The 23,565-nt window shown below is 43.9% G+C and overlaps 1 protein-coding gene across 2 annotated transcripts in view; it reads left to right on the forward strand.

Moving 5' to 3' along the window:
• Positions 1-23,565, forward strand: part of OFD1 (OFD1 centriole and centriolar satellite protein) — an 85,121-nt gene that overhangs the window by 39,976 nt on the left and 21,580 nt on the right. The window contains exons 14-18 of one of the 2 annotated variants that reach the window (XM_040336529.1): positions 724-854; positions 2,867-2,978; positions 5,488-6,084; positions 6,951-7,092; positions 14,455-14,555. In XM_040336529.1, the coding sequence (XP_040192463.1) occupies positions 724-854; positions 2,867-2,978; positions 5,488-6,084; positions 6,951-7,092; positions 14,455-14,555 (1,083 nt within the window). The remainder of the gene's footprint in view (positions 1-723; positions 855-2,866; positions 2,979-5,487; positions 6,085-6,950; positions 7,093-14,454; positions 14,556-23,565) is intronic. The other variant, XM_040336530.1, reaches the window with a different exon arrangement.

The following is a 23,565-nucleotide window of genomic DNA, read 5'->3' on the forward strand; positions in this document are numbered from 1 at the left end:
AAAAGGAAGAAAGACCAGCAGTTAAAAAAAAAAAAAAAAAAAAGTTTTCCCTTCTTACTGCTAAAATAAAAATTCCAGAAGAGTATGAGAGAACCTGTAATTGACCTTTTTTTGGAGAGTAGACACCCCAAGGTGATCTCTTGTGAGGATATGTTGTATGTTGTACCAGTGTGTACTTTTCTCTATCCAGCGCACTAAGTGCTATTTCTGTCTGCTGCTTCATTCCTCTGCATGAATCAATTCTGACACCAAGAGGAAAAAAATGTGCCCGGGAGGGACCTCCAGGACACAGCCTGTGACTGACAGTCACAGTTCCGTTCCTGTGTGGAGGGGGGTATGTCTCTTCCATCCTATCAGCTCTTGGCTCTCCTCGCTGAGCTCTGCAGAGTGACATTTTAGCTCCCCTCCCCCTCTTTTCTGACAAATTCTGCACTTTTGAGCGGCTATAGGGAAGAGAAGACTGCCGAGAAACAGGTACAACTTGTGTAGGAGGCTTTATTTCATCTGTGTATCACCCAGTCACTTCACTGGTTATATGTAAGGGTTTACAACCACTTTTTAAGTCTGTCTTGAAATTACATGGAGAATAAAATATTTTTTGCCATACAAAAAGATGCAATAGTGGATAGGTTAGGAAAATTCTAGAGCTATACATGCATTAGATGTTGGAAAGCATCAACCTCCTAGACAAAATGTACTGTATCTAAATCTTCTTCTCTCCAGAATCATCACACCCATCGGCGGAATTCCTGTCTCTTCAAGAGGACCTGAAAAGAATGGAGGCTGCTAGAAAGTTTGACCAAGATGAATTTAAAATACAAAGAGAAATCCTTGAAAGACAGCTGGAACTAGAGGTAAGCTTGCAGATAACACTTGGACACACAAAGTTGTGTGGAACTTGCTGGCAATAGTTACAGTGCTCCATAGTAAGGGTTAGCCTAGCTGCCTGGAAATGTTCAGTTGCTATAAATGCATCCCTTTCTGAGTAAAAATAAATGGCCTCTGTTGATACCTGTCTGGCATTGAGAATTGAGTTCAGGCAGTAGTACACTGATCATTCCTCACTGTATAGATCTATTCAGATGTATTCTTGTCATTGAATGCAAGGCTAACATTGTATTCTTTTCACTGAATGCAAGGCTTTCTGAGAATGGAGCAGGTGTGGATGAATGTCACAATCGCCCATATCCAATCACAAAAAGCCTTGTGTTCAGTGAAAATAATAGAGCTTTTTCTGAATGGGGAGGTGTACAACGAGCAATCTGCTATGATCGGTGTACTACTGCCAGAACTGCAAGTTTCAATACTGGACGTTTGATGTTAATAGTACTCTGAGGGACAGTAATGGTAATACCAAATAGAGCAGCAGCCAAATGTAGGGCAGGCATCAATGGGGGGCCCCAAATTCAGCTTTTGAAAATAAGTACCGTATTTGCCGGCGTATAAGACGACCCCCTAATTTTCCAGCTAAAACGTTGGTTTTGGGATATACTCGCCGTATAAGACTACCCCCTTCCTACTAGTCATGCCTCGCCTCACGGTGCCACCATTACATGCCAGACTCGCTGTGCCCCATTACATGCCAGACTCGCTGTGCCCCATTACATGCCAGACTCGCTGTGCCCCATTACATGCCAGACTCGCTGTGCCCCATTACATGCCAGACTCGCTGTGCCCCATTACATGCCAGACTCGCTGTGCCCCATTACATGCCAGACTCGCTGTGCCCCATTACATGCCAGACTCGCTGTTCCCTTATGACATGCCTGACTGTGTCTTGACGATCCCTTACCTTATCCTAAGACATGCAGAATCGCGGCCGTCCGTTTTTCAAAAGCCGCGCCTCCTACTTCTTCTATTCCATGATAGGCGGAACACTCGGCTTCCCAAGAGGCACTGTGTTCAGTGTTCGCCTATCACGGAGGCCCTCTCGTCTGAGGACGAAAGGGCCTCCGTGATAGGTGGACACTAAACGCAGTGTCTCCTGGGGAGCTGAGTGTTCCGCCTATCACGGAATAGAAGAAGTAGGAGGCGCGGCTTTGAAAAATGGACGGCCGCGATTCTGCATGTCTTAGGATAAGGTAAGGGATGTTAGGTTACCGGCGTATAAGCCGACCCCCGACTTTTAAAAAGATTTTAAAGGGTTAAAAAGTCATCTTATACGCTGGAAAATACGGTACTGGTAATTGCATTTTTACATTTAACTAGCATTTGCATTCGGCTTTGTCTATATAATATAATAACTTAATCATCACAATTGGCACAATTATTCCATGTACAAACAAATAAAAAAAAATTAAACATATTTAAATAAGAATAAAATGTGTTGCCCAGCCAAACACTGTATAGTGATTTCACAACACTATCAAAATACAATATACCAAAGAAACAGTGTAGTGCAACACCTATTATTAAACACGATGAATATCAATAAAATATTCTAATCGGTGCACAAAAAGTTCAGGTGTGAAAATGTTTTAAATGTCCAAAGTCATATTATATATATATATATATATATATATATATATATATATATATATATATATATATATATATATATATATATATACTCAAAAATTATGTAAAAAAAAAAATACCTATATAATAGCATGGTGTAACTATAGTATAGTATAGTATACTATTTAACCTGTCTGTAGGGTGTGGCAGGGGTACCTGGAAGCTTACTTCCTCTGGCAGTTTAAGACCGTTTACATACATGTATTTTGTTTGCCTGGATTTATTCATGGCTAGTTACAATTTTTGCTTTCCTTTCCTCAGTTGACAAGCATTTTGGGAAGTTAAGCACATGGCATAACACAATTTACTAGTCTTCCCAGCTAATGCAACAACTCCTGATATTTTGCAGATGGAACGTGGACTTGAAATGAAGATGCAGCTATTAAATCGCGAGGAATCTTTGAGACGGTTAAATGTCCAAGTAGAGCAACTGGATTTTCAACTGCGTCAGACTCAGCAAGGTTTGACTTATTTCCTAAAATTTCCAGAACTGCATTGTGAATGAATGTCAACACGATGCTTCAGTGATTTCATACAGGAAAGTCAATATAATGTTTCTCACATGTCCTTACTGTCGTTCTTCATTGCTAATCTCTATACTGCCAATGTTTTTAGCAGAGCTGTATAAAATGTGGCCACACTATGACTTCTGTTCACAACGAATCTGACTTTGAGATCGTGCAACTTTACTTTAAATCGCATGATTTCAAAGCCGCAGGTCAGTGCGACTTGGCTGACGTTTTTTGTGACTTCATTCACATATGTCTATGCAAGTCGCACCTGAAATGGCAAAACATAGTGCAGGAACCTTTTTTCAAATTCGGTGCACATTGCAAAGTCGGGGGCACACCAATTTGAACAATTCCATTGCTGACAACGGGGTGCAATTTATCACATCGCCTGACAAGTCGCACCGATGATCCAACACACTAAAAACAGAGTATATGTAAGAGAAAAAAAAATTCTATAAGAAATGCCATCAATGGCACCATTGGGGCTTCACTTTCTCATTGGCTTGCTCGAGGCTTATTTACACATAAACTCTGTGTCTTGGACATCTGTAGCATTTTAGGCTCTCAAAAGCCCCAACATTAAGGGCCTGATCCACAAAAACCCTGCGTAACTTAACTTTTGCCATTTAAGTTACACCGCCGCAAAATCTCTACCTAAGTGCCTGATCCACAAAGCACTTACCTAGAAATTTTCAGCGGTGTAACTTAAATCCGTCCGGCGCAAGGCGTGCCTAATCTAATGGGGCGAGTCCCATTTAAATTAGGCGCGCTCCCGCGCAGGACGTACTGCGCATGCTCCCGACGTTATTTTCCCGACGTGCTTTGCGCGGATTTACGTTGCGCCGGGTTTTGAGAATCGCGACGGGCGTAAAAAAAAAAAGACTTGCGGCGGGAAAAAAAAATGACAGCGACGCGGGATAGAAGGGTATACTTTTCCAAGGTGTAAACAGTTTACACTTTGTAAAAGCAGCCCTAATTTTGCGACGGCAAACTAATACTTACGGAGAAAAAACGAAGCGCAAAAGCTTTGTGGATCTCCGTAAGTGCCAATTTGCATACCCGACGCCGGATTTCGACGAGAAATGCCCCCAGCGGCGGATGCGGTACTGCATCCTAAGATCCGACAGTGTAAATCCCTTACACATGTCGGATCTTCTGCCTATCTATGTGAAACTGATTCTGTGGATCAGTTCCATAGATAGAAACAGGGATACGACAGCGTATCAGTAGATACGCCGGTGTATCCCTTTTGTGGATTTGTATACTATTGGATTGTAATGTATACTATTTCTATGGACAAGCTTTATAATAAGCCTTGATCTATTTTTAGCATATTTTAAATATAACTTTATAGATTGTATGTAATGAGCAACTATGATTTGCAAAGTTCTGGCTGTGGTCTTCAGAATATTGGCATATTCAATGCTACCCATCTGCCTGTTTATATTTTTCTGCTTTTGTCTACTTTTTAAATGATGCGTTTAAAAAAAAAAAAAAAATCTTTTTATTTTTTTTTATTTTACAGTCGATTTATCTCGAGTTGTACAGAGATTAGCTAGTGTGTGGAGTGCTTTAAAACATAGGGGTTGATTTGCTAAAATTGGAGAGTGCAAAATCTGGTGAAGCTGTGCATGGTAGCCAATGAATGAATGAATGAAAAACTTATATAGCGCGGCACATGCGAACTGAATCGCTTCTGGCCAATAAGCTTCCAGCTTTAGTTTGTTAAATTAAAGTGGTTGTAAACCCTTTACAACCACTTTAACCTACAGGTAAGCCTAGATTAAGCCTTACCTGTAGGTGCAAGAAATATCTTACAAACCTAAAAGGTGCACCGAGCGTGCCGCTACTAACGGCATCATGCCGTTAGTGGCGGCTCCCGCGCACATGCTCGGGAGTGACGTCATCGCTGCTCTGGCCTGTCACAGTGCCGGAGCAGCGATACCTGGAAGTCACTCCGGGTATCATGGCGGCATTGGAGGATGCGAACGAGTACCGCTGTGAGAGCTTCAAACTCGGGTAAGTAATTTATAATGAGCTAGTATGGTATGCATACTGGCTCATTATGCCTTTTTGTCTTGCAGGTTGTCTTTTTTTATTTATTTTTTTGGACGAGAGGGTTTACTTCCTCTTTAAGCTTTGCATAGAAACCAATCGGTTACCAGGTTTTATTGTCAGAGATGCACCAGATTTTGCACTCTTCATCCAGCTTTAGTAAATCAACCTCAAACCTTCTTCCCTATTTATTTTTTTATTTTTTAATCAATCAGCTCATTTTAACTGCACTTTCGTAAGAATTCTATGCAGTGGTGAATGATAATTTTTGAATAATCAATTGTGCAGAGTCTACCCACTGCTGCGTCTGCTAATCATTTGCATCTAATACATTGATTACTGTATGATTCTATTCCAATCCATTTAATTTGTTGTCCTGTGTGTGCTTCTCTCGCTTGCGCAGCTCTTGAAAGTGGTTATAGCCGTCCCAAGGCAGCTCTGGCTGATCGCTGTGTACTAGATTGTTATGCCAGTACTCATCCTGATACTTCTATTGATAAGCCATCCTTGAGAAGCCAGCGTTATCTGGATTCTATTGTTCACACAGGTGGCATTGCAAGTCAGAAGCATCGCCACCTGGAAGGGACTCGCAGCAGCTCTCCGGATTCAGACCTGGAGTTTGTTGCCAACACCAGAACTCGAATTAAAGAACTTGAAAAGGAGGCAGAACTGGTCGAAGAGGCTTTCCGTAATTATCAACACCGAGTTATTCATGCTGCTGCCGTTCCAAGCTACTCACAGGCAGCTGCTCTGCCAAGCAGGGGGCTTTTAAACACTGCGCCAAATACCCCCCAGCACAGAGTTACTTTTTTAGAAGATAATCTTTCGCCTCAGGACCATATTCTCTTAAATAGGATAAAGACGCAAAAATATGAAAGACTACTGCCAACCGACGTAAAAATGTCTGCACCACAGGCAAAAAAGTCATCTTCTCGAAGGCTATCTTCAACCCCTGTGTCAAGAACTGAAATAACTCACAAAGGGACTGTTTCTTCGGAAGGTAAAATATGTAATCTTTTTCGTGCTAATAGAGCAGTGGTCTCCAAACTGTGGCCCAGGGGCCAGATGTAGCCCATCCAGGGTTGCCAACTTTCAGTAAATTTACAAACAGTTTGTAAAATCCCTAAGTGTTGCACCTGTCCATGAATGTCCGTTACGGACATGCAGCCTACATGTCCGTAATGGACATTCAAGGATAGATGCAAAAAGTACAGATTTTACAAACTGTTCGTAAATTTACTGAAAGTTGGCAACCCTGAGCCCATCATGTTGCTTTTATCTAGCTTTTGGGGCACTATTTACATTCACTGATGCCAACAATGGGACAGAATTCTTCCCAATGACACCAAAGATGGGGCACAATTCCACCCAATGACACCAAAGATGGGGCATAGTTCCTCCCAATGTTACCAACAATTCCACCCCCTGACGCCAAAGATGGGGCACCATTCCACCCCCTGACGCCATAGATGGGACACAATTCCACCCAATGACACCAACGATGGGGCATGGTTCCTCCCATTGTTACCAACAAATCCTCCCACTGACACCAACGATGGGGCATTGTTTATTCACATTGACCTCAGGGCCTTTTTTATTCCCAATGGCCACAGTCTAACCCCCCTTAAGTCTGAAGGCCAGTAAACTGGCACTTTTGTTAAAGTTTGGAGGCTCCCTAGTATAGAGGGAAGAACGATCAAGCGTTTACAAATAGCGAAGGGTACTGTAACACTTACATAAATGTATGTTCTGATGTAGGGCACATAGAACACATGTGTCTATACCGAGTATCGAATTTGGTTGGCTTTGTATACTACATTTATTTTACAGGTGATAATAGTAGCCGTTTTCTTTCACACATTACAGATAACGATGGCTCCTACATCACATCTTCTCACCATAGTCAAAATCATAGACTTTCCCCCATTCCCAAAATTGAGCAGCCTCAAACCCTTCGCTCTGATGTTGTGGATCATGGAGTGCAAGATGAAGTTGAGCCAACTCCCAGGTAAAAAATATAAAACAAAAAAGCCAACTAATGCAAATTTTAGATGATTATTCATTACTTCTACCCATAACGCCACCAAGCAGGGACACCAGCAGTAGACCTGAGATGATTGTTATCCAATAGTGGACTGATCAGATTACAATCTGATGTCTCTGGGCAGCAGGAGACGTCCCTGCCTGAACAATCTGGTTAAACTTAATCTGTCTAATTGCTTGTTTCACAGCGATCAGCTGGCACCAGAAGATGTCTGCTTCTACTCCCTTCTTCTTGGTACAAAGCGGTAAAGTGCATGTTTAGGTGTCCAAAAGGTTCCCAGAATTGTGACAAAAGAGAGATCTCCTGCAAGTTAGATCATGCCTGTGAATCCTACAGTCTTCTGGAGTCTGACTCCAAGGCGAAACTTTTTTTTTTTTTTTCATTTTGAAAAGAGCATAACCCCTAGAATTTTTTAATTTATTTTTTTGCCATTAGTGTACCATTGGGGAGATTTTCCATCACTTCCTGTCTCATGGCCGAAGTGGGAGGTTAAAGGAAATCCCAAACTTCAATCCTAAAGTGAGAGAATCCCCAGTAATTTTAATATAAATATTTTTTTTATAATAAATATAAATATATATATATATATATATATATATATATATATATATATATATATATATACACATATATATATTGATTATAAAAAAAATTATATATATATATATATATATATATATATATATATATATATATATATATATATATATTAATTATATATAAAATACATTTTATTATTATTTTTTTTTTTATTATTATTTTTTATTTACTTTTGGCAAAAAATGGTAAACATGACATATAGATAGTGAGTCTCCCCAATGGGACACAGACAACAATACAAATCTGACAGGCATTCTAAACCCTCTCTATTCTGTCCAAAACAAAAAAAGTTTTGCCTTTAGTTGTAGTTTGAGGTTCACGTTTATGTGGCTCTATGAGACGCGGTTGGCACAGACACGGCAGCATATTTATTTTAATGGACTGCTGTGCCTGCATTTCATGCAGAAAAAAGGTTCCTGCACCATTTTTAAAATGCAGCTGGAGGGAAATTTCCAGCAACTGAAAACGTGCTGTGGTTTCAGGTGTGTGTGTGTGTGTGGGGGGGGTGTTTGGTGCCATTAGGAATGAATGACGGCCCCACGCATCTATCTGCAAAGAAAGAGGTGCGATTAACCCGCTGTCCCACACACACAACCTCCAACACATGTGTGAAACTAGCCTAAGAGCTTACTGGACACATGGGTATGGATGATCTCATTTAATTAGTAACATTTTGTTTAGTAAATGATAGTAAAGCTCATATATTTGAAACCTTGATGTAGAGGAAATGGGTGAAATTCTTATTAAGGGCCAGTTCACACCAGACGCAGTTCCGTTCAGTTTTAGTGTGCATTTTTTCTGCACTAAAAATGCATGCACAGTGTTTTCCATATATTCCAATGGCTCTAGTTGGCTTAAGGGCCAGTTCACACCAGGCGCAGTTCCGTTTAGTTCCGTGTGCTTTTTTTCTGCACAAAATGTATGCACAGTGTTTTCCATGTATTCCAATGGCTCTAGTTGGCTCTAGTTCACACCATGCAGTCCGAAACTGACCGGAAACTGACTGCATGGTGTGAACTAAGGGCCAGTTCACACCAGACGCAGTTCCGTTCAGTTTCGTGTGCATTTTTTCTGCACTAAAAATGCATGCACAGTGTTTTCCATGTATTCCAATGGATCTAGTTGGCTCTAGTTCACACCATGCAGTCAGTTTTTGCACCGGAAACTGACTGCATGGTGTGAACAAGAGCCAATTGGAATACATGGAAAACACTGTGCATGCATTTTTAGTGCAGAAAAAATGCGCACAAAACTGTATGGAACTGCGTCTGGGGTGAACTGGCCCTTAGTTTCCGGACAGTTTCCAGTGCAGAAACTGACTGCATAGTGTGAACTAGATCCATTGGAATACATGGAAAACACTGTGCATGCATTTTGTGCAGAAAAAAAGCACACGGAACTAAACGGAACTGCGCCTGGTGTGAACTGGCCCTAATAGATTTTAGTTTGAATGCAAAAATCTGATTTGCCGCCTTGGGAAATGCATATACTTTCCTCTTGCTGGCAATTAATTTCTTCGCACTCCCTGTGTTGAGTTCTGTTGCTTCTGTGCAGACAGATAGGTCTCTAGTAATACATTTCTCCAGCTATGTGATCATTCAAGCAGAGCCGAGAGCCAGCAGATGTCAGTGTTGAAGGATCATTTAAGCAGCAACGGGAAGCAGAGCTGCGAAGATGAGTTGCATTTCTTCTCAGTTTTACAGTAGATAAGACTGTGGGCACAATTCACTAAAGGTTATCGCATGCGTTATGGCGGTCATGTGACCACATAACACATGTCATAATGAAAATGTAAATTCGCTCATATGCGGTATTTAGCGCAAAAAATAAAAACGCTTGTAAATGCTGCATAAAAAGACATTAAAGTCAATTCATAGAAGGAAATAAATAAATGCATGCAGTAATTTAGGTACTGGTCCAAGCTTTTGATTACTATGATAATGGTCAGATCCTGGGCTTGAGGTAAGTGATTGGTTTAAAAAAATAGGCAGGAAAGTACAAGCTGGAGCAGGTGTCGGCTAGATTCTACTCCGGAGTTGTCTTTGGAGGCTGGCAGATGGCATAGCAGAGGATGGAACCCTTTGAATCCAGTCTTCTGGCATTTAAAGTAATGCAGAAGAGGAGGGGGAGGAGATCTCAAGTGGTCCTTTTAAAGGAAATTGCTGGCTAAATTCACGGATGCTGATACCCTGAAGAAGTTCTGCTTATCCAAGGCACTACTCATGGAGCCGTATACCCAACTCCTAGGGTACCTCGAGCCCTCAACCCAGAGCAGCCATGCCATACCAGCCATGATTAAATTGTTGGCTGCCTTACACTTATAGAAGCGAGATGCTTGCGATAACATACCGCACAGTTTCAAGCAGTATTTGAGGCATAATTCAGAAATATAATGCATGCTTTTTCGAAGTGTTTTCTTTGAAAAAAAAAATATATATATTAAACGCTGTGCGTCATTTTACCGCATACTCGGATGTGGTTAAATATCGCTTAGTGAATTGTATCCTGCATCTTTTATAGTAACCATTTAAAATTCCAGCACTGCTAAATCCTATTTTCTATATCTATCTATCTATCTATCGAGATAGATAGATATATATATATATATATATATAATCGTATATACACGAGTATAAGCCAAGTTTTTCAGCCCTTTTTTTGGGATGAAAATACACCCCCCCCCCCCCCCCCCCCGGCTTATACTTGAGTCGGTGTACCTGAAGGGCTGCGAGCGTCCATTGTTTAAAAGTCGCGTCTTCCCCCTGGTCTCTTCCGTGATGGGCTTTCCCAGCAGACACTCTGTTCAGTGTTCCGCCTATCACAGGCGTTCTCTTGTCCGTGGATGAAAAGACTACGTGATTGGCGGAACACTGAACACAGTGTCTGCAGGGAAGCTGAGTCCGAGGATGAGAAGACGTCCGTGATTGGCGGAACACTGAACAGTGTCTGCAGGGAAGCCGAGTCGAGAAGACGTCCGTGATTGGCGGAACACTGAACAGTGTCTACAGGGAAGCCGAGTCCGAGGATGAGAAGACGTCTGTGATAGGCTGCTGGGAAACGCTGATCACAGGACGGGACTAGGAGGAGACCGCGACTTTTAAACAATGAATGCCCACAGCCTGTCAAGAATTTCAGGTACACTGACTGGAGCACAGTGAGGTTGGGCACAGTGAGCGTGCAAATGGGCATTGTTGGCCCTCTTTTCTGCTTACAGTAGCTGCTGCATTCTCACCCTAGGCTTATACTCGAGTCAATACGTTTTCCCATTTTTTTGGGGGTAAAATTATGTGCCTCGGCTTATATTTAAGTATGTATATGTGTATGTATGTATATTCAGGGTCTAGTGCAGTAATTATGTGGCTGCCTGTAGGCCTCCCTTGGTGCAGGAAAGTTTGAGTTTTGTTACAATGTAATGAACAGCAGTGGTCTGACCATGAATTTGTTCTATCCTTATTCATAGATGCCAGCTATTTGTTGCAGACTAGAACATTTGTGACAGGATCATTCTTACACATGGTGTATATACTATAATAGATACATACATAGAATGGATATTGTAAAATAAGCTGGTAGAATGATCCTAAACATTTCAGCCCAACCCATCTTTGGTATTCTTTAATCACTTTTACTGCATACAGTCACTATATATCCTAGTTTCTATGGGTAGCGTAAGACTAAAGCCTTGTCAATAATAATCGGCAGTAATAATTGTCTGTTATTGGACATTGTAGTTGTAGAGAAATGCTGTGCAGTAATTTATGGTAAGCAGAGAGAAATTGGCTTCTAGCAGAATACTAGCAGAATTTTGAGACTAGGTTAGTGATGTAGCTGGGGCTTTGTAAGTTAGTATTTTGAATTGACTTTGTTGGGTGAGTGGAAGCCAATGGAGGGATTGGCAGAGAGGGGTAGCAGACCCTAAACGGTTGGTAAGGTGGATGAGTCTGGCAGCAGCATTCATAATGGCCTGAAGTGAAGAGGGAGTTGCAGTAGTCAAGACGAGAGATAACCAGGGAGTGAACTAGTAGCTTTGTGGTGTCATTGGTTAGGAAGGGACGTATGTTGGAGATGTTGCAGAGGTTGATGTGGCAAGATTTGAACAGTGATTGGATGTGGGGCCGAAAGATGGTCCAGGATAGACCTAAAACCTTGGCATGCGGGTACTGGTTGATAGTTGTGCCTTCGATCTTGACAGAGAAATCAGGGGAAGGCACGTAGGGAGGAAATATTTCTGTTCAGCGATGTCCACGAATGTCTCGGCTGTCTGAGATTCTCCTTCCTGATTGGCTGAGACACAGCAGTGGCGCCATTGGCTGTCGCTACTGTCAATTGCAGTCAGCTAGCCAATCAGAGGGGAGAGGGGCCAGGTCGGGGCTCTGTGTCTGAATGGACACAGTGAACTGTGACTTAGCTCGGGTGGCCCCATAGCGAGCTGTTTGCTGTAGGGGCACTGAACAGGAGGGAAGGGCCAGGATCACAGAAGAGCGACCCGAGAAGAGGAGGATCTGGGCTGCAAGTATTAAAAAAAAAATTCCAAATTTGTATTGTCAGCATGCCAATCCTTTAATGGTAAACAAATAGAACTTTCTAAGCTGTTAGAAATTGGCTGAAACCTGACTTTAGGCTCTGTTCACGTCTCTGTGTTCGGAAACGCAGAGATTGGCAATAGCATCAAATCGCAGGACGCTCGTGCATTGCCCATCCTTTTCAATAGCACCCCAATCGGGGTGTGATTTGTCGGGCGACAATCGCGGTAGAGCTTCTTTTGGGTGACGTGCGTCCCGAAATTCTATTTGCATGATTTTACGGCGATTGTCACCCCCCATACGCCAAGATGTGAGAGGAGCCTTAGCGTCTTTGTTGTGATATTGAAGACTGAATTCACACTTCAGCATTTTGAATCACGGGCAGATATGCCACGATTCTGCCCACAATTTGAAAGTGCCAATGTGTTAATATAAAATGTTTAGGAGCTACTTTTGGGTGACATGCTTCCCGCGCTGCTGGTTGCCGCGAATGCAGTGCAATTTATCACGCCGGACCCTAACCTCGATTTTTTTTTTTTTTTTTTTTGGTGTCATTCAAATAAATGCATTTCAAATGCGAGTCCCGCAACTTGTCATTCACACATCAGGCTTTTCAAATCGCAAGCAGAATCGTGGCAAATCTGCACAGGATTCAAAACGCTGAAGTGTGAATGCAGCCTAAAGTGTTATTTCTACTTTACTGACTTTTGCCAAAAGCATCCCCCGAGCCTTAGAGCCGGTTCACACAGGGGCGACCTGTCAGGCGACTCAGCCGCCTGACAAGTCGCGGTCCACAGTAGTCAACGGAACCAACACAAGTCGCTCCGACTTAGAAAAGGGTTCCTGTACGACTTTGGGGGCGACTTGCATTGACTTCAATACAGAAGTCATTTTGCAAGTTGCCTCTCAAGTCGCCTTGCCGAGTCGCCCCCAAAGTCGTGCCGCCTGTGTGTGAACCGACTCTTACAACGTGCTCCATATTTTAAAAGAATGCTTACTATACAACTACTCATTTCATTGCCCAACCCACTCTTTCCTACAGATGGCAGGATGAACTGAGTGTTGAATGCACAGCCTCAGAAACTATTGAATGACCATTTGACTTTGTTCTGTACCCACGCATGCATGGTCCGCTCTCTAACAGCTCCGCGTTTTGAAAGGATGAAAGAGCGAACTGCGTAGAGTACGAAAGCAATCGCTCATTTTTTCATTTCCCGAGCTGCACATCCATCGCTCGGTACGCCACCTGCAGGCCGGAGAGGAGATGGCAAAAAAACGAGCAGCTGAAAAACAAAGTATTCTTTTATTTTAAAAAAAGCACTGCATGCTAATGTACCAAGGACACTGTATATGCTTGAGTATGTTTTTCTCATTGGGTTCTGGCAAGTCAGTAAATATGACTAACCCTCTAAAGTTTTACTAAACCCACAAACTGTGCAACCTAAGGGGTTAATCCTCCGCATTATGTTAAAGGGCTGTTTGGTCCTGTCTTCTTTGATCCACCTCTTCTTCTTCCACTGACTCCAAAACGGGTCCGGATAAGACAGAGTTACTGGAGTCAGGCTGCACATGCTCAGTTTGGTGTGTATTGCTATAGAGTTGTTTTTTTTTTTTTATTTCTTGGGAGAGTGCATATGATCAGCACAGGGCCAATCATCACTGTCCAGAGGGTCAGGGTTCCTGGATCCCGATAGGATAGCCAATGCAGTATGAAAACTCCTCCTACAAGCTTTATCCAGGCATTGATAGAAGTCACAGGACTGCTATATACTGCTGATGAGAAAAGATTCAGCAATTTATATTTACTAAAATAATCGCATTCCCAGGTTCTGTGTACTGTGGGAGCCATATATAATGAATACAGGTTCCTGGGTTTAGTAACACTATAAGGATGTTAGAGAATGAATAACGTTACATTATAAACAGCTAGAGAAGCCCGTAATGGCTTGTTTTAAAGCTCCTTCACTGCTTGTTTATAATATGTAAACGGTTTAAAGCAGAGGTTTAATTTTCTTATATTTTGCTTTCCCTGATTTTTCTTTCCTACCCTAAACTTTTTTTAAATGCTATTGAAATTTTTAAATAAAATATTTCTGTTTTCACATCATACCTTATCTTAGCCCCAGTGATGTCGCCTCTGTGCTCTTCCCATGCAATGTAGAAAAAACTTTTTTCCCCTGGTTTGTGTTTTTATTATCACTAGGGCTGGCCAGCCAGCTGTTGAAAGTTTGGATTCAAGAGACTATTCGAAGCCTGAAACATTACACTCACGGGACTTGAACTTTTCAGACTCATCGTTACAAGGTAAGAGTCCCTTTAGAGGGCAACAGAGAGAAATATAATGCAAGACTACAGTGTATGGAAAAAATCTTTATTGCATCTCTGCATTTGTGAGTTGTGGATTCCAGAATGAACATTTAATTTATTACAGTTTACCAGTCCTTAAATGTGGTGGCTGCCTTTTTTTCCCTTTTATTTTTCTCCCGATGATCCAGACAGTAACCTACTTCTTGTCTTAGGGTGTTCTTGAGGAGGGAGGAGCAATGGAGACACCTTTGGACAGCGGCATTGTCAATCTGGTGAAGGGGTAGGGTTAGACTAGGAGATTTACATGGACTTGACTAACAATAGGCAAATCCCAGTTTTTTTAAAGTTCACACAGAACCAGGGCTGAGGATGTAAATCACAGGCTGTGTGCTGGAGCTCCCTCCCCTGTCTCCTTTTCACCTCTTAGTGTCAGGAAACCTTGTCAGAAGTGATTCATGCTGATAGCAGAGCAACAAGGCAGCAGACAGAAATGTATTTCTTTATCGTTACATCACGGGACACAGAGCGGCATTCATTACTATATGGGTTATATGGAGTACCTTCAGGTGTAGACACTGGCAATCTTCAAACAGGAAATGCCCCTCCCTATATAACCCCCTCCCATAGGAGGAGTACCTCAGTTTTTACGCCAGTGTCTTAGGTGTTAGTCATGGTTTAGCTTGCCTCCGCATCCTTGGGATTAGGTGAGCTACCGGTTCTGTCCAAAAAAGCCTGCGCGCTAAAGTGGTCAGTAACCGGACCCCAAACCCTTGGGGTATAGCCCATAATGCTTTCTTTTTAAGAGAGCTGGACCCTGGGCCCAGAACTTAGAAAACCTTTGGGGCGCCTAATGTTTTCTGTTTGCCAGGGTGCTGTATGGGCCCAGGACAGTGGATCCTTCATGGAAGAAGAAGGTTCCCAGGGCCTGAAGGTCTAGACATCCCCACGGAGATGGGGGAAGATTGGACCTCTTGCTTGGCAAAGTCCTGCGGCATGGAGCAGGTAAGTAAGGGGAAAAAACCTGCGGGGCTTGGCTCTTAGCAAGTTTTTTCTGGGAGGTCACAGGGGACATGCCTAAAGGTTATGCATTGCATCTGGCAAACCAGTCACATATCATGAAGATAGGATGGCTCTATATGTTATATTTCCCCATAAAAAGTGACCTCCCTGGTAGTGTTGCAAAAGCTGTGAGTGGGGCCTTTTATGTACAAGTGTATGTGTGTGTCAGAGAGCTATGCTTACCTGCAAGCCTCCAGGCGATGCTCTATCCAGTCCTCTCCCTCATGCCTGCAGGGCAGGCAAAACGCTGACCTCCTCGTGTGTTCCAGGCCTGCGGCTGCAGGAACAGAGAGGCCCTTCCTCCCAACCCCCCCCCCCCGTCGGCGGGCGCGCGCGCGGTGCGCGTGCACGTGTTATAGACGCATTTGGCGCCGTTTTAGCTGGGGGGGAAGGGCGGGTCAGTGGTTTAAAGGAAGGGGCGGCCCTTCCTTAGATGCCACAGCTCATTCATTTCTCTGGCTTAAGGGAGGAAGGACTGGAGTGAAGCACGGGGCGCTGAGGACACACAGTGGCCAGAAAGAATACTACAGTCTTCAGAAGATTGTGGTTTAGCCTAGGAATAGGCTGGTTTTCTTTTCCATCTCATAGTCTTTTCTTTGGCAATACTACTCAGGGGGATAGAATGTTTTTTCTTGCCTAGATTGAAAAAAAAAAAAAAAAAAAAAAAAAAAAAAAAAAAAAAAAAAAAAAAAAAAAAAAAAGAAGGTGTCATCTAGGGTAGAGGAAACATTTTTTATTCCCCAAACAGGTGTTTGGGCATTTAACTATTATAAGTCCCAGGTACCAATAAGTAGCAGGTGTACCTCGCTATTGTACCATGGCATCAAGAGCAGAGGGTACAAAAGGTGGGGATTCCCCCGCAGAATCTGAGGTCTCGGATAGAGCTATGCCGCTGCTTTCCCCACAGGGAGCCTTTGGGCCATCGGGGTCTGGGGCTAGAGCTGACGCGAGTCAACCCAACCCTAAGGTGGTCACGGAGGAGGTGTTACTCGCCTCTTTAAATGAGATGCGGAGAAGCATGGGAGAAATGATAGCCGCAGCCATGCGGGGTAGTAAGCGGAATAGATCTCCGTCACCCGTGCGCGGACCCTCGGAAGAGGAGGTCCTTTCCTCTGGGGAATTGGACCTCTTGGACAGAGACCAGGTAGGTTCAGGGATCGAAGATCCGGATACAGAGGAGTCTGGGGCAGTCTCCCTGAGGGAGAGCTGGTGGATTCAGGGCTTGACGGACTTGGTCCATAAGGCATTCAACCTACCTGTACCAGATCTCCAGGTATCCACGGTTTCAGCTTTGGGCTCACTGAGGGCGCCTCAAAGCAGTGCTGTGTTTCCGATCCATCCTCTATTGGAGGAAGTCTTGTTCCAAGAGTGGAACAAACCAGACAAGGTTTTCTTTCCACCTAAGAAATTTTCTGTCTTATATCCTATGGAAGAAAAGTTTTCCAAGAGATGGGCTTCTCCTGCAGTAGACGCAGCCATCTCATGTGTTAACAAATCGTTAACATGTCCTGTAGAAAACGTACAGGTTTTCAAAGATCCAGTTGATAGACGCTTGGAAGCCCTACTTAAGAACTCCTTCACTTCTGCAGGGGCAGTAGTACAGCCAGCCGTGGCTGCGATTGGAGTCGCTCAAGCTTTATCGGATCAATTTAAGCAAATGCTTGAACTTATTCCTGCCGAGCAGGCAGAAGAATTTTCGGATGTCCCTAAGGCCATATGTTTTACGGTAGACGCAATCAAGGATTCTATCCAACAAGCGTCACGTTTATCATTATCCCTTATCCATATGAGAAGACTCTTATGGTTAAAAAGCTGGGAGGCTGAGCCCCCATGCAAGAAGCTCCTGGCAGGGTTTCCCTTCCATGGAGGACGGCTCTTCGGAGAGGACTTAGATAAATACATTCAGACCATTTCAAGCGGCAAGAGTACTCTCTTGCCAACTAAGAAGAGGGTTCAGGGACCTGCGTTTAAACGACAGTCCTCCCCTGGGCAGGGGCCCTCTAATGCCAAGCAGTATCGACGGCCTCCTGCAAGAACAAACTTCGGCTTCAACAGCAGATCACGAGGACAGGCTGTTAGGGGCAAGAGGCAGTGGTTTCGCAAGCCAGCAAAACCAGCCCCCAAGTCTACCTCATGAAGGGGCGCCCCCACCCACGAAGGTGGGGGGAAGGCTGCGACTCTTTTCGGAGATTTGGGAAGCCAACATTCCCGACGAGTGGGTACGGTCTTCCGTGGCCACAGGCTACAAGCTAGAGTTCCTAAGGTTTCCTCCTCCTCATTTCCAGGAGTCGAGGATTCCAAACGATCTGGAGAAAAGAGCCGCATTAAGGTCGGCTCTAGATCATCTACTTTCCCAGGAAGTAATAGTAGAGGTACCAGTCCTGGAACAGGGGCTGGGTTTCTACTCCAACCTATTCATCATCCTAAAGCCCAATGGAGATGTCAGGCCAATTTTGGACCTAAAGATGGTAAATGCATACTTAAAGGTCCGCTCATTTCGGATGGAATCCGTGCGGTCAGCAGCTGCCACACTCCAAAAGGACGACTTCATGGCGTCCATAGACATAAAGGATGCCTACCTTCATGTTCCAATTTATCAGCCACATATCTACGCTTTATGGTGGCTTTGCGTCATTTCCAATTCGTGGCGCTTCCCTTCGGGTTGGCTACGGCCCCCCGGGTGTTCACGAAGGTTCTAGCTCCAATCCTAGCCAAGCTAAGGATCCAAGGGGTCACGATCCTAGCATACCTGGACGACCTCCTAGTCATAGACCACTCATCTCCCGGCTTGGAACGAGCAGTGGCCCTCACGGTCCAATACCTCGAGAGGTTCGGCTGGGTCCTAAATCAAGAAAAGTCAACATTCCAGCCCACAAGGCAGTTGGAATATCTCGGCATGAGATTAGACACGGAACAACAAGGGGTGTTCCTACCTCTGAGGAAGGTCAAAGCCATCAAGGAATTAATCCTACTGGTTCTAAGCAAGAAAAAACCGACTATTCGCCTATGTATGAGATTACTAGGCAAGATGGTGGCTACTTTCGAGGCGGTGCCATACGCCCAGAGCCACACTCGCATCCTGCAGGCAGCCATCCTGTCAGCATGGAGCAGAGGGCCACAGGCCTTGGATATCCCGTTGCCTCTCTCATCAAGAGTCCGGCAAAGTCTGTGTTGGTGGTTAGACCCTCAGAATCTACTGAAGGGAAAATCTTTCAGCCCAGTGGCTTGGAAGATAGTGACCACAGACGCCAGCCTGACGGGCTGGGGAGCGATTGTGGATGGTTCCACTCGCCAAGGTATTTGGGCAAAGCCAGAGAAGCTTTTACCCATCAACATCTTGGAGCTCAGAGCTGTTCGACTAGCCCTCAGGGCTTGGACGTCGAAATTGCAGGGGCTCCCGGTGAGAATTCAATCAGACAATGCCACGGCAGTGGCATACATAAATCACCAAGGGGGGACCAGGAGTCAGGCCGCTCAGAGAGAAGTGAGCTTGATTCTCTTATGGGCAGAGGCTCATGTGCCCTGCATATCGGCAGTATTCATTCCCGGAGTGGACAACTTTCAGGCGGACTTCTTAAGCCGCCAGACTCTATGGCCGGGGGAATGGTCTCTGCATCCACAAGTCTTTCAAGCACTCTGCCAAAGATGGGGAGTGCCGGACGTGGATATCATGGCATCGAGACTCAACAAGAAGCTAGACAGGTTCATGTCCCGCTCAAGGGATCCGATGGCCTGCGGAACCGATGCTCTGGTTTGCCCTTGGCATCAGTTCAAGCTTCTTTATGCGTTTCCCCCGCTCCAGTTACTACCCCGCCTGCTGCGCAGGATCCGGGTGGAGCACATACCAGTTATCCTGGTAGCTCCAGCATGGCCCAGAAGGGCTTGGTACTCACTAATCCTAAGGATGGTAGTGGGAAACCCTTGGACTCTGCCTCTAAGGCCAGACCTGCTATCGCAAGGTCCGATCCTCCACCCTGCCTTACGGCATCTAAATTTGACGGCCTGGAAGCTGAATCCTTGATTCTCAGGGGTAGAGGTCTGTCTCAGAAGGTAATCTCTACCCTAATCAGAGCCAGGAAACCGGTCTCTAGGGTGATTTATCATAGGGTCTGGAAGGCCTATATAGGCTGGTGCGAGTCCAAGCTATGGCTTCCTCGCAAGTTCACCATAGATAGAGTTTTAAGTTTTCTCCAGCTAGGAGTGGATAAAGGATTGGCATTAAGCACAATCAAAGGACAGATTTCTGCCCTGTCAGTGTGGTTTCAGCGGCCACTGGCCACCCACTCGCTGGTTAAGACCTTCCTTCAAGGGGTCTTACGTATTAAACCTCCAGTTAAATCCCCGCTTTGTCCGTGGGATTTAAATCTTGTTCTGTCGAGTTTACAGAAACAACCGTTTGAGCCGTTGGCTGAAGTTCCTTTGGTTCTACTGACAAGGAAGTTGGTGTTTTTGGTTGCCATAGTTTCCGCAAGAAGAGTTTCGGAACTGGCAGCCTTATCCTGTAAGGAACCATATCTTATATTTCATAAGGACAAGGTCGTTCTCCGCCCTCATCCTTCCTTCTTACCGAAGGTCATATCCAGTTTTCATTTGAACCAGGATTTGGTATTACCATCCTTCTTCCCTAAACCTACTTCCAGAAAGGAAGGGTTGCTGCATACCTTGGATATTGTCAGGGCCATGAAGGCCTATCTTAAAGCTACAGAGAAGATCCGGAAAACAGATGTCCTGTTTATTCTACCGGATGGGCCCAAGAAGGGGCAGGCAGCTGCAAAGTCCACCATTTCTAGGTGGATTAAGCAATTGATCACTCAGGCCTACGGCTTGAAAGGGTTGCCTCCTCCAGTATCATTAAGGGCTCATTCTACTAGAGCCATGGGCGCCTCCTGGGCAGCGCACCACCAGATCTCTATGGCTCAAGTTTGCAAGGCGGCAACCTGGTCTTCTGTCCACACATTTACAAAATTCTACAAGTTGGACGTAAGAAGGAATACTGATACTGCCTTCGGGCAGGCAGTGCTGCAGGCTGCAGTTTGAGACCCTCGGATTCCGGGGGCTCCTCTTTTTTTGAGTTAAATTTAAAATTTAAGATTATTTTTCTCAAATAAGTTGGATTTATTATGATTTGAGTATATCTCTAAATTAAATCCTTTTGTCTTGGAGATGTTCTCCCTCCCCTCATTGTAAGCATTGCTTTGGGACATCCCATATAGTAATGAATGCCGCTCTGTGTCCCGTGATGTAACGATAAAGAAAAAGAGATTTTTAATACAGCTTACCTGTAAAATCTTTTTCTTGGAGTACATCACGGGACACAGAGCTCCCACCCCTCTTTTGAGGACCATTTTGGGAGGCATACTGCTTGCTACAAAACTGAGGTACTCCTCCTATGGGAGGGGGTTATATAGGGAGGGGCATTTCCTGTTTGAAGATTGCCAGTGTCTACACCTGAAGGTACTCCATATAACCCATATAGTAATGAATGCCGCTCTGTGTCCCGTGATGTACTCCAAGAAAAAGATTTTACAGGTAAGCTGTATTAAAAATCTCTTTATTTAGTGCTCTGAATTGAGACAAGTACACACTATAAAGGCATAGTTCATATTTCATGTCTGAGGTTCAGAACCACTTCAAAAGTATAATTATTAAAAAAAATAAAAATAAACCACACAAACAAATCCTTCTTTTTTTTTTTCATAAATTAACCCTACATTCTCTACCTTTTTTTTCCTTGTTAATCATCAGTCTCTGATTAAATAATGTAAGCCCCTTGAGGACAGGGTCTAATGTGAGTGTACAATATATGTGTAAAGCGCTGTGTAAAATTGACATTGCTATATATGTACCTGTAATAAATATGTAAATATTTAAAAAAAATAGCTTAGACAGTGTAGAGGATACCGTGTGGGGTAAAAATGAAAGTGGTCTTCTCAGTTACGGGTAAAACAACATTCTATGCAAGTTTCACCTTCTGGTAATTTTATCTGGCAAATCCAAATTTTCACAAAATAAATTTACTATAGCGACCATTAAAATCCATATTGACCTAATTTTAAAAGACTTTTTATTGAGGCTGTAACTGCTTCGCTTTTGCCGATGGTGAAGTATCCTGTAGAGAGAAATGAACTCTCCTGTAGAGGGCAGCAGAGGTCTCTTCTTGTCAGTGTAGTTTTGATGATATCCAGGACCACTGGACTGTATCAGCACATCGCTAATGTTTTATGTCAATGACCACAAAGTGTTCTTTTAGTACAAGGGAATGTTTTTACAATCTAATGTCCCAGAGGACGATAAACAACAATAACACAGTCCTCCAAACCAAATCAGCTGTGCGTAATAAATGTGATTGTTTTGGAGACGCAGAACTGTCGGTAAACCGTGCATTGCATAGCAATAGGACTAAAGTCAAACTTTGGAAAGTATCTGTAAAATGTAATAACATCACAGGACAGAGTACAAGAACATGAAATTCCTGGGTCACATTTTAAGATTTAAAATTTAGATTTGTAATTTTTAAATACTGTATTTATCGGCGTATAAAACGCACCCCAAGTTTAGGAGGGATTTTTAGGGTAAAAACCGTTAGGAGGGAAGTTTAAGCATAAAAACTTACATTTAAATGCCCATCAATGCAGCCTTATCAGTGTCCATCTGTAGCCTTGTCCATCGTTGCAGAATGATCAGTGTCCATGCAGCCTTGCCCAGTGTCCATGCAGCCTTGCCCAGTGTCCATGCAGCCTTGCCCAGTGTCCTTGCAGCCTTGCCCAGTGTCCATGCAGCCTTGCCCAGTGTCCTTGCAGCCTTGCCCAGTGTCCATGCAGCCTTGCCCAGTGTCCTTGCAGCCTTGCCCAGTGTCCTTGCAGCCTTGCCCAGTGTCCTTGCAGCCTTGCCCAGTGTCCTTGCAGCCTTGCCCAGTGTCCATGCAGCCTTGCCCAGTGTCCATGCAGCCTTGCCCAGTGTCCTTGCAGCCTTGCCCAGTGTCCTTGCAGCCTTGCCCAGTGTCCATGCAGCCTTGCCCAGTGTCCATGCAGCCTTGCCCAGTGTCCATGCAGCCTTGCCCAGTGTCCTTGCACCTTGAACGTTTAAAATTACCGCCGCGGCACAGATAGACAAAACAGGATGTCCTGTGTACTCGGCTGTACTCTGCTCCTCTCGCAGTTCCGCCCCTTGCCCAGGCTCCTATGATGGACATAACACAGGTCCAATGGCTGGACTGGGCGTGACTGCGAGCCGAGCCTAGCCAAGTACACAGTACACTCGGCTATGTGTATATCGGCGGCGCTTGCTCCTCTTCCCCTCACAGACAGCGGGGATTGGCGTATAACACGCACCCAGGATTTCCCCCTGATTTTAAGGGAAAAATAGTGCGTGTTATACGCTGATAAATACGGTAACCATATTCCCAGAAGATGACCCTCTCTTTCAAAAGAAACATTGGTTGGTTGTTGGATGCCATAGGAGCTCTACTTTTGTACTGATAGAGATTAGATATATCAAAGTATCCAGTGGTAATAAAGCATCGGCTTCTGTCTGATTAACATAAATCTAAAATCCTAAGCCCAATTTTGTGACTTTGACATGTGTTAGTAAAACTGTACATCCTCACAAATAGTAATGGATATCTCCACCCTGATTTTTTTATTTTATTTATTTTTTATTTGTTTTTTATTATCAAAGGAAATTAGATGTATATTTCTCTGTACTACCATAAGCTTCCACAGAGGAACAACCCAAGTGAAATTTTCCTGCTCCTGACGATTGCAGCGATGTATGTTGGGTGTTGCTTGTACCTGTAGTACAGCCCAAAACAATAGTGCGCATTTTGCTTCCCTTTTTTAATTTATTTTTTATCCTGCCTAAAGCACACTGACACTAATTGACACTGATACTAATAAAGAAAACAAAATTCTACCCCCCCCCCCAAAAAAAAGACTGGCCTTGAACTTTG

The sequence above is a fragment of the Rana temporaria genome, chromosome 2 (genome assembly GCF_905171775.1).
Source record: "Rana temporaria chromosome 2, aRanTem1.1, whole genome shotgun sequence".
Taxonomy (NCBI): Eukaryota; Metazoa; Chordata; class Amphibia; order Anura; family Ranidae; genus Rana; species Rana temporaria.